This window comes from Saccopteryx bilineata, chromosome X, assembly GCF_036850765.1.
Source record: "Saccopteryx bilineata isolate mSacBil1 chromosome X, mSacBil1_pri_phased_curated, whole genome shotgun sequence".
NCBI lineage: Eukaryota > Metazoa > Chordata > Mammalia > Chiroptera > Emballonuridae > Saccopteryx > Saccopteryx bilineata.
In genome coordinates, this window is record NC_089502.1 from 77039580 (window position 1) to 77051359 (window position 11780).

The 11780-nt window shown below is 43.3% G+C and overlaps 1 protein-coding gene across 1 annotated transcript in view; it reads left to right on the forward strand.

Moving 5' to 3' along the window:
• Positions 1-3159, forward strand: part of TAF1 (TATA-box binding protein associated factor 1) — an 83623-nt gene extending 80464 nt beyond the window's left edge. The window contains exon 38 of the mRNA XM_066250588.1: positions 2091-3159. Coding sequence (XP_066106685.1) covers positions 2091-2202 — 112 coding nt within the window. The 3' untranslated portion in view covers positions 2203-3159. The remainder of the gene's footprint in view (positions 1-2090) is intronic.
• The last annotated feature ends 8621 nt before the right edge of the window (positions 3160-11780 follow it).

Consider the following 11780-nt stretch of genomic DNA (forward strand, 5'->3'; position numbering starts at 1 on the left):
AGACAGTTCAGAGATACTCATGTACACAATTTACAAAATAATTAGACTTCTGACATTGCCTAATTAGACTTCTGACATGTCCAAATTAAGGTGTCATAGTACCTAAGAAATAGGGCTTTAAAATCCAATGCTGCCCTGGCCGGTTTGCTCAGTGGACAGAACATCAGCCTGGTATGTGGATGTCCCAGGTTCAATCCCCAGTAAGGGCAAACATGAGAAGCGACCATGTGCTTCTCTTCCCCTCCATCTCCTTCCCCTCTCTTTCTATTACTCTCCCTCAACCAGTGGCTCAATTGGTTCAAGCATAGCCCCAGATGCTGAGGATATAGCTTGGTTGGTCTGAATGTGTTAGCCTCAGGTGCTAAAAATAGCTTGGTACTCGAACATTGTCCCCAGACAGGGGTTGCTGGGTGAATCCTGGTCAGAGTGCATGTGGGAGTCTGTTTTTCTACCTCCCTTCATCTCACTTAAAAAAAATTCAAACTCCTATGCTGCATCTGGCTCTTTAGGCAAGTCCCCTGGGTCTTAGTGTTCTCATCTGTAAATATAGGATAGTAGGGTCATCATAAAAATTAAATGAAATAATATTGTGAAGTGCTTAGTAAGCACTCAGTATATGTTGACTATTGTTTTATTATTACAAATAAATGGGTAGGAAAGGGGAGATGGATCTTCCCCTGTTCTGATTCCACAGCTCATCAGTTAGGAAATCACAGTCCACTAGTGTTGCAGTTCAAGTAGAAAAGCAAGGCATGCTGCTAAACCAGTGAATGCAAAACTATTGGAAGCAAGTACATCCACTCTGGGAAGACAAGGTTTCAGTCTCAGCAATCAGCTGTGTCCAAACCTTAAGTCAAACTGAAATGAACATTTACTGATTTATTATTATTCAGCAATGAGAAATTTAACAAATAGGCAAGTACTCGTATTTGCTCATTAGTGCATTCTCCACTAATTGACAAATCTAGGCCCTGGCCAGTGGCTCAGTGGATAGAGTGTCCACCCAGCCTATGGACATTCCAGGTTCAATTTCCGTTTAGGGCACACAGGAAGCAACCATCTGCTTCTTCCCTCCTCCCTCTCCCCTTATCTCTGCCTTCCCCTCCCACAGCCAGTGCCTCTATTGGTTCAAACATTTCCCTGGGTGCTGAGGATAGCTTGATTGGTCCAAGCATGTCAGCCTCAGGTGCTAAAAATAGCTGGTACTGGAACATCAGTTCCAGATGGGGTTGCTGGGTGGATCCTGGTCAGGGCACATGCAGGAGTCTGCCTCATTATCTCCCCTCCTCTCACCTAAACAAACAAGACAAATCTACATGAGAAGTCACTGTAATCAGAATGTTACTTAGTCAAGGAGAAAATCAGAACCAGGACAGGAAGTTGGATTTTTACTTTATTTATTTATTTATTTATTCATTTTAGAGGAGGGAGGGAGAGAGAGAGAGAGAGAGAGAGAGAGAGAGAGAGAGAGAGAAAGAGGATAGACAGAGAGAGAGAAGGGGGGGGAGGAGCTGGAAGCATCAACTCTCATATGTGCCTTGACCAGGCAAGCCCAGGGTTTCGAACCGGCGACCTCAGCATTTCCAGGTCGACGCTTTATCCACTGCGCCACCACAGGTCAGGCTAGATTTTTACTTTTTACTATGGAAAATCTCAAACATGCTTAAAAGTAGAAAAGTATAATGAAAATTATCAACATTTTGCCAGTCTTTTTTTCATCTTTCCTATCCCTTTCAAGGAGAGCTGTAGTATTTTAAAACGAATTCTAGACATCATATTTTGCCAGTAAATTCTTCAGTGTATATTTTTTATGGTTAAAAGCATTAAATATAAATAACTCCTCTACCTTTATTATATATTGGGTTGGGGAATAAGTTTGTAGCGTTTTTATATTTTCTTTTATTTTACAACGATTTGTTTGCTGTTTGGCAAAGGGTAAGTATTCATTCGATAAAACTCTTTCTGCTCTACAAAACTGTTAATTGTATTTTTGAGTTATTTAATTTTTTGTTAGTTTTGAGACTTAGAAATGGAATACCCAGGAGGCAAAAGTAAACATTTTCGACACCTGCTCTTTGCTTTTCATCGAGGTCAAAAAGCTGCCGAAGCAGCCCGGAACATTTGCGAAGTGTATGGAGAAGGTGTAATAGGAGAGTCTACAGCACGAAAATGGTTTGCAAAGTTCAAAAATGGCGACTTTGACGGCGATGACACGTGCCGCAGCGGAAGGCCTTCTGAATTCGATGAAGAACTGGGAAATGCTCGAAAAGAATGCCACGGTCAACAAGGAGCTCTACATTGCCCAGCTACACCGCGTGAATGAGGCTATTCGACTGAAAAGACCTGATCAACATGGTCAAACCATACTCCTTCACGACAACGCCAGGCCCCATGTTGCACAAGTTATCAAAGCCACACCCCAAGAGCTCGAATGGGAGGTCCTTCAGCAGCCGCCATATTCTCCGGACCTTGCCCCGACCGATTACCATCTTTTCCGCTCCCTGTCAAACCATCTGAAGGGCGTTACCTTCGATAACAAAGAGGTCCTTAAAAACTGGCTCAACAACTTCTTTGACACCAGACCAGGCGATTTTTGGCGGAACGGTATCAACAAATTGGTCGAGAGGTAGGAAGAGGTTGTAAACAGCAACGGCGAATATATAATTGACTAACCTATTGATATAATTATTGTTTTTTGTTTAAATAAAAGTCTTTGGTAAAAACGCTACGAACTTATTCCCCAACCCAATACTTGAAGCCTCTACTGCTTTTCTAAAATGGCTCAAAGTTTATCTTCAGGATATTATTTCTGCTTATTTCTTCTAAGTTTTGGGGTTTCAGTAAGAATGCCATTCATTTCTGTTATCCTGCTTTCATAATAATTTAAATAGCTACCATTTATTGACCATGTAATATGACAGATACCATGTTTTATGTATTGAGTTGAACCATACAAAAAACATGTTTGTACATCAAAATGAGATTGAATATTGGCAATTTCATATAGTTCAACTTAGTACATTATCTTCTTTAATCCTCACAATTACCCTAAGTATAGGTGGTAATATGTCCATTTTTACAGATGAGAATAATTAAGTGACTTTCCTGAAGTCACATATGTATAAATGGTAGAGCCAGGATTTGGGTACAGGTCTGTTTCTAAAAACCCATGTGTTTGAACACAATACTGCTTTTATTTTAAATAATTTTTAATTTTTTAATTACATACATTATTATATTAGATTAAATGATTAGATATTACATAAGCAAGTGATCAAACCAATAAACTTTGCAGCCACCTGGCATTATACATAGTTATTAGAATATATTATTGACTATACTCCCTATGCTGTGCATCCCCATGACTATTCTGTAACAACCAATTTGTATTTCTTTTCTAAAAAATATTTTTAAAATTTTAATTTATTGATTTTAGAGAGAGGGGAAAGTAGAGAGAGAGTGAGAGAGAGACAGAAACATGGATCTGTTCCTGTATTTGCCCTGACTGAAGACTGAACCGACAACCTCTGTGTATCGGGGCAATGTTCCAACCATTTGAGCTATCCAGCCAGGGCCAGCTTGTGCTGCCTTTTTTTTTTTTTTTTACAGGGTCAGAGAGAGAGAGAGAGAGAGAGAGAGAGAGAGAGAGAGATAGATAGGGACAGACAGACAGGAATGGAGAGAGATGAGAAGCATCAATCATCAGTTTTTCGTTGCGACACCTTAGTTGTTCATTGCTTTCTTTTATGTGCCTTGACCATGGGCCTTCAGCAGACCGAGGAACCCCTTGCTCGAGACAGCAACCTTGGGCTCTAGCTGGTGGCCTTGCTCAAACCAGATGAGCCCATACTCAAGCTGGCGAACTCGGGGTCTCGAGACCCCGAGGTCCTCCACATCCCAGTCTGACGCTCTATCCACTGTGCCACTGCCTGGCAACTTGTGCTTCTTAATCCTTTCATTTTTTTCACCCAATTTCCCCTCCCATTTGGTAATCGTCAAAATGTTCTCTGTATCTATGAGTCTGTTTCTCTTCTGCTTGTTCATTTATTTTGTTTTTCTTTTAGAATCTATTGTTGATGAATATGTATTTATTGCCATTTTATTGTTCATATTTAATATCTTTATTTTCTTCTCTTTTTTTAAGTGAGAGAAAGAGAGACAGAGAGAGATGGACAGACAGGAAAGGAGAGAGATGAGAAGCATCAATTTTTCCTTGCGATGCCTTAGTAGTTTATCGATTGCTTTCTCATATGTACCTTGACCCACAGGGCTCCAGCCAACCCAGTGACCCCTTGCTCAAGCCAATGACCTTAGGCTCAAGCAAGTGACCATAGGGTCATATCTATGATCCCACACTCAAGCCAGTGACCGTGACCGTGCACTCAAGCTGGTGAGCCTGTGCTCAAGCTGACGACCTTGGGGTTTTAAACCTGAGTCCTCAGCCTTCCAGGCCATTGCTCTATCCACTGTGCCACTGCCTTATCAGGCTTTTTTTCTTCTTTTTAAGAAGACTCTTTAACATTTCATATAATACTGGTTTGGTGGTGATGAACACCTTTTTTTTAAATTTTATTTATTGATTTTACAGAGAGAGGGGGTGGGGAATAAGAAGTAGTTGTTTCACTCTAGCTGTTCATTGGTTGGTTGTCATACGTGCCTTAACCAGGCAAGCCCAGGGTTTCAAACTGGTGACCTCAGTATTCCAGGTTGGTGCTCTATCCACTGTACCACCACAGGTCAGGCTTAGCCTTTTCTTGTCTGGGAAGCTCTTTATCTGTCCTTGGATTCCCAATGATATCTTCTTTGGGTAGAGTAGTCCTGGTTGTTGCTCCTTGCTTTTTTTTTTTTTTTTTTATCACTTTGAATATTTCTTGCCAATCACTTCTGGCCTGTAAGGTTTCTTTTGAGATATCAACTGACAGTCTTATAGGTAATTAATGGCTTTTCTCTTGCTGCTTTTCTCTTTTAAGATTGTCTCTTTGTTCTTAATCTTTGGCATTTTAATTATGATGTCTTGGTGTGGGCCTCTTTGGGTTTGGGACTTTCTGCACTTACTGGACTGGTATGTCTGTTTCCTTTATCAAGTTAAGAAAGTTTTCTGTCGTTATTTTTTCAAATAAGTTTTCAACTTGTTGCTCTCTCTCTTCTCTTTCCAGCACCCTCGCAACATGAATGTTGGTACACTTGAAGTCTCAGAGACAGGATCCTTACACTATCTTCATTTTTTTGGATTCGTTGTTTATTTTGGCTGTTCTGATTGGGTGTTTTTTGCTTCCTATTCCAAATCACTGATTTGATTCTCAAGTTTCTTTTTTTTTTTTTTTTCTTTTTTCTGAAGCTGGAAAAAGGGAGGCAGTCAGACTCCCGCACACGCCCAACCAGGATCCACCCGCATGCCCATCAGGGGGCAATGCTCTGCCCATCTGGGGCATTGCTCTGTTGCATCCAGAGCCACTCTAGTGCCTGAGGCAGAGGCCACAGAGCCATCCTCAGCACCTGGGCCAACTTTGCTCCAATGGAGCCTTGGCTGCAGGAGGTGAAGAGAGAGACAGAGAGGAAGGAGAGGGGAGGGGTGGAGAAGCAGATGGGCGCTTCTCCTGTGTGCCCTGGCTGGGAATCGAACCCGAGACTCCCACACGCCAGGCCGACGCTCTGCCGCTGAGCCAACCAGCCATGGCCTCAGGTATCTTTATTCTACTGTTGATTCCCTATAAATTATTCTTCATTTCAATTAGTGCATCCTTCATTTCTGACTGGTCCCTTTTTATGCTGTTGAGGTTCTCACTAAGTTCATTGAGCATTTTTATAATCAGTATTCTGAACTCTGCATTTAGTAGCTTGTTTGTCTCTTTTGTTTTGTTCTTTTCCTGGAGTATTGTTCTGTTCTTTCATTTGGGATGTTTCTTTGTCTCCTCATTTTATTGCCTCCTTGTGTTGTTTCTGTGTATTAGGTAGAGGTGCTATGTCTCCCAGGCTTGGTAGAGTGATCCTATGTAGTAGCTGTTCTGTAAGGTCCAGTGGCACAGCCGCCCTGATCATCCAAGCTGGGCACTTGAGGTATGCCCCACCCCCACCTCATGTTGGTTGTGTACATCCTTCTGTTGTAGTTGAGCCTTGATTGGTATTGGTACATCAATGGGAGGAATTTACCCCTAGGCCAATCAGATGGAAGGGTTGGATGTGACCACCAACCTCCAACCACTGTGGAGGATCAGCTGTGCAGGTGCCCACCTCACAGAGCAGGACTTACCTCAGCAGGGTTCTGGTGCCCCCTGAGCTCACCCTTTGAGTCTGTTACTGGTGGAGGTGGTTGGGTAGCAGTGCTTCAACATGAACGGAAGCTGTCCACTGGTGTGCTTGCCTGTGTTCTGCCCGGGGCCACCCAGCATGAGCTAGAAAGTAATCTGCAGGTGGCTGCTACTTGTGCTGGGTTTGGAGGTGCCCAGCAGAGGCCAAGCAGTGAACCATGCCTGGCTTCTGCTAGTGCTAGGCCTGGGGCCACTTCTGTTGGCATGCTGAGGCCAGATGCTTGTTTGAGAGCTTTTAGGAAAATCTGAAGCATGAGCCAAGACAGGCCATCATGTGGAAAAGGCACTGGCAACCCTTAAGTGGGCCTGCAGGTGGGGTGGGTAGGACTTCAGGAAACCACCAGGGTGGGGCAAACTGTGATCCAGGTTGATGGGAGTCTCAGGTAGGGGCCTGCCTGCCAGCTCTGTGGGGAGAAGGCTCATCAAAGGAACAATGGCTTCTGCCAGCACTGTGTCTGGGAGAAAAATGCCACTCCAGCACTTGCCTTGGTGCTGGACAATCCATTTCCTCTCTGCATGTCTCTAATGCCTGTCAAACTGCTGGCCCAAAGGGAGGGAATTTGACTTAGTCTGTGCGTGGGCCCTTCAACAGGAACTTCCTGGGACTCCAGCAGCCCTCTGTCCCCCTCAGCCTCAATCCTCACTGGCTTTTACAGCCAGAACTTATGGGGGCTTCTCCTCCTGGCACTGAAACCCTGGACTGGGGGGCCTGCTGTGGGGCTGGGACCCCTCACTCCTCCGGTGGGACCTCCACAGCCGAAATATCCCTCCCAATTTTTATCTGCCACACGTGGATATGGGACCAGTCCGTCCTAAATCTCTGGCCTTCCTATCAATCTCCATGTGGCTTTTTCTTTAAATCCCTATCTGTAAACTTCTATTCATCCAGATTTCAGGCAGTTTTGAATGATGGTTCTGTAGTTTAGTTGTAGTTTTGACGTGGCTGTGGGAGGAGGCAAGTAACACATTTATGTATGCCACCATCTTGACCCAAAGTCTCTAACACAATACTGCTTTTAAAAAATGTATCTTGCGGCTGGTGGTGGCACAGTGGATAGAGCATTGACCGGGGATGCTGAGATCCCTGGTTTGAAACCCTGAGTTTGCTGGCTGGAGCACCTGCTTATCCAGCTTGAGCAGCAGGTTCACCAGCTTGAGTGTGGAATTACTGGCTTGAGCACAGGATTATTGACACGACCCCAAGGTCGCTGACTTGAGCAAGGGGTCACTGGCTCATCTGGAACCGCTCAGTCAAGGCATATATGAGAAGCGATCAATTAACAGCTACAAGTTGATGCTTCTCATCTCTCTTCCCGTCTGTCTCTTTCTCGCTTGCTAAAAACAAAGAAAAAAACATTCTGTTCCTTGTCAGGTAGCTTAATTGGTTAAAGCCTCATCCTGATACCCCGAAGCTTCAGGTCCAAGCCCTGGTCAGGGTATACAAAAGAATCAACCAATGAGTGCATGAATAAGTGGAACAACAAATCAGTGTTCCTCTCTCTCCCTTTCTAAAATCAAAAATGTTTTAATGTGATAAGGATGCGACAAAGCAGGCACTGACACACTGTGATTGTGGTAGTGTAACTTAGTATGACTTCGCTAAAAACTATTTGACACCGTGCATCAAGAGCCTTAAGAATTTTCATCTTCAAAATGTGACCTGTGGTGGCATAGTGGATAAAATGTCAACTTGGAATGCTGAGGTCTCTGGTTTGAAGCCCTGCACTTTCCTGGTCAAGGCACATATGAGAGTTGATGCTTCTGGCTCTTTCCCTCCCCCCTTTCTCTCTCTCCTCTTTCTAAAAATAAATAAATAAAATCTTTAAAAAAATTTCTCGCCCTGGCCGGTTGGCTCAGCGGTAGAGCGTCGGCCTAGCGTGCGGAGGACCCGGGTTCGATTCCCGGCCAGGGCACATAGGAGAAGCGCCCATTTGCTTCTCCACCCCTCCACCGCGCCTTCCTCTCTGTCTCTCTCTTCCCCTCCCGCAGCCAAGGCTCCATTGGAGCAAAGATGGCCCGGGCGCTGGGGATGGCTCTGTGGCCTCTGCCCCAGGCGCTAGAGTGGCTCTGGTCGCAACATGGCGACACCCAGGAGGGTCGCAACATGGCGACGCCCAGGATGGGCAGAGCATCGCCCCCTGGTGGGCAGAGCGTCGCCCCCTGGTGGGCGTGCCGGGTGGATCCCGGTCGGGCGCATGCGGGAGTCTGTCTGACTGTCTCTCCCTGTTTCCAGCTTCAGAAAAATGCAAAAAAAAAAAAAAAAATTTCTCTTCAGCAGCTCTGTAAGAGTATCCTAAGGGAATAATCAGAGATAAACCTGAAGATTTATGTAAAATATGCTCATCAAAGTATTATTATTATTATTATTATTTTGCAAGAGAGAGACAGAGACAGAGAGAGTGAAGGAGGAAGGGAGAGAGATGGGAAGCATCAACTCATAGTTGCAGCACCTTAGTTGTTCATTGATTGCTTTCTCATACCTGCCTTGACGGGGGGGGGGGGGGGGGGGCTACCGCAGAGTGAGTGACACTTTGCTCAAGCCATTGACCATGGGATGATATCTATGGTCCTGCGCTCAAGCCGGTGATCTTGGGGTTTTGAACCTGGGACCTCAGCATCCCAGGTTGACTCTCTATCTACTGCACCACCACCAGTCAGGCAAACTATTATATTTTTAATATTAAAAATTGGAATAAATGAGTGTTCAACAGTAAGGGATTAAATTAAGGTACAGCCAAAAGATAGACATGGGGAAATGCTGATGATACAATATCAAGTGAGACTAGCACTATACAAAATTAAGAATGACCATATTTTTTGTTAAAAAAATATAGAAAAAGCCTAACCGGGTGGTGGTGCAATGGACAGAGCGTCGGACTGGGATGCGAGGACCCAGGTTCAAGACCCCAAGGTTGCCAGCTTGAGCGCTGGCTCATCTGGTTTGAGCAAAGCTCACCAGCTTGGACCCAAGGTCGCTGGCTCCAGCAAGGGGTTACTGGGTCTGCTGCAGCCTCCATGGTCAGGGCACATATGAGAAGGCAATCAATGAACAACTAAGGTGTCACAACGAAAAACTAATGATTGATGCTTCTCATCTCTCTCCATTCCTGTCTGTCCATTCCTATCTGACTCTCTCTCTGTAAAAAAAAATATATATATATATATATATTTAAATATATATATATATAAATATATATATTATTCTAAATATATATATATATAGAAAAAGTCTAGAAGGAAATACAGGAAAATTACAACAGTGTTTACGTCTACACAGTGATATGAAGAGTGGCTTCATTTTCTTTTTTAAATTTTTCTATAATTTCTATAACATATACTTTCCTCATAAAAAATACTGAAAATAAATTTTGGTAAAGGAAAAAAGTCAGTTATAATCCTACTACGCTAATACATTAACTTTTAATTTTTGCATATCATCCCCCAGTCTTTTTTCTCACATTGCATAATTTACCTGATAGCAGTTATGGTAGCAAAGTATATGGGTTTTTTTAACTTTAAAAAATTACTATTATGGGCCTGACCTGTGGTGGCGCAGTGGGTAAAGCGTCGAACTGGACTGCTGAGGTCGCCAGTTCGAAACCCTAGGCTTGCCTGGTCAAGGCACATTTGGGAGTTGATGCTTCCTGCTCCTCCCCCCTCCTCTCTCTCTCTCTCTCTCTCTCTCTCTCTCTCTCTCTCTCTCTCTCTTTCTCTCTCTCCTCTAAAATGAATAAATTAAAAAAAATTACTATTATCTTGCCTGACCAAAGGTGGTGCATTGGATAAAACGTCGACCTGGAACACTGAAGTCACCTGTTCAAAGCCCTGAGGTCTCTGGCTGTGAGCTCAGGCTTATCAGCATGGAGTCACTGGCTTGAGCACAGGATCACCCACATGATCCCAAGGTCGCTAGTTTAGGCCCAAGGTTGTTGGCTTGAGCATGGAGTAAGTGGCTTGGCTTGAGCCCCCCAGTCAAGGCAAGTATGAGAAACAATGAATAAACAATTAAAGTGAAGAAATACGAGTTGGTGTTTCTCATCTCTCTCCTCCCTCTCTTTCTCCTTCTCTCTCTCTCTTTCTGAAAAAAATAAAAAAAGGATAACTATTCTGAGTATATATATACAGTGGTACCTTGAGATATGAGTTTAATTCGTTCTGTAACCAAGCTCGTAAGTCAGTCAACTCGTATATCAAACAAATTTCTCCCATTTAAAATAACTGAAATAGGTGGTGGCGCAGTGGATAGAGCGTCGGACTGGGATGTAGAGGACCCAGGTTCGAGATCCCGAGGTCACCAGCTTGAGCACGGGCTCATCTGGTTTGAGCAAAAATTCCACCAGCTTGAGCCCAAGGTCACTGGCCCCAGCAAGGGGTTACTCGGTCTGCTGAAGGCCCACGGTCAAGGCACATATGAGAAAGCAATCAATGAACAACTAGCAACGCGCAATGAAAAACTAATGATTGATGCTTCTCATCTCTCTCCATTCTTGTCTGTCTGTCCCTGTCTATCCCTCTCTCTCACTCTCTGTCTCTATAAAAAATAAACAAATTAAAAAAATTTTTTTAATTAAAATAAAATAAAATAAAATACCTGAGATAGATTTAATCCGTTCCAGCCCTGTGAAACATCCCCGAACCATCCTAAATTATGAAAAAGACATGTTTTTAATTAAGAAACACACATGTATACTTTACCAATGCATAACAAAATATATGAAATAAAAGAAAAAAGTGTTATTTAGTACTGTATTCTTACCTAGGAGACAGACGAGTGCGGCTAACGGAGGTGAATGGTGGGGGAGGAGGGAGGGAAGAAGGGATGCAGACACTGTAGACACATAAACTAAAACTGCACTTTCTTAACACTAAATGTAAACTAAAACTGCATTTTCTTTACTTAAAATGAAACCACAAAAACTTAATTGTAAAAAAATGCACTTTCTTAACTTTAAACTTAACCTAAGCTTAACATTACGTATTTTTCATTTAATCATTACCTGTTTTTGCCTTTTTGGCTGCACTTTCGGCACTTTCACTTGCAGGACTTTTCAATAAAAATCTATCCAAAGAAGTTTGCTTTTGCCTGCCTTTTAAAATGTTATGGAAATGTGACAAACAAGTGTCATTGAAAAGTGCTGAAGCACAACCAGTTGAAACTTTTTCTGGGTGTTTCTTTTCAATGAAACTTGAAAGCTTCTCCCACATTGCCAGCATGTCTTTAATTTCACTTGTAGAAATCACTTCCTCCGACTCGACCTCCTCCTCACTGCTAATCTCTTGCAGAAGCACTATATGTTGCATCATCTGTAGCTCCCTCAACTCCTCAGTTGAGAGTTCCTCCTCATGTTCCTCAACGAGCTCATTTAGGTCACCCTCATCTACCTCCAAACCCATTGACTTTCCAAGGGACACAATCTCCAACACTTCTACCTCAGTCTCGGTCTCTGGTTCGAATCCTTCGAAGTCCCTGTC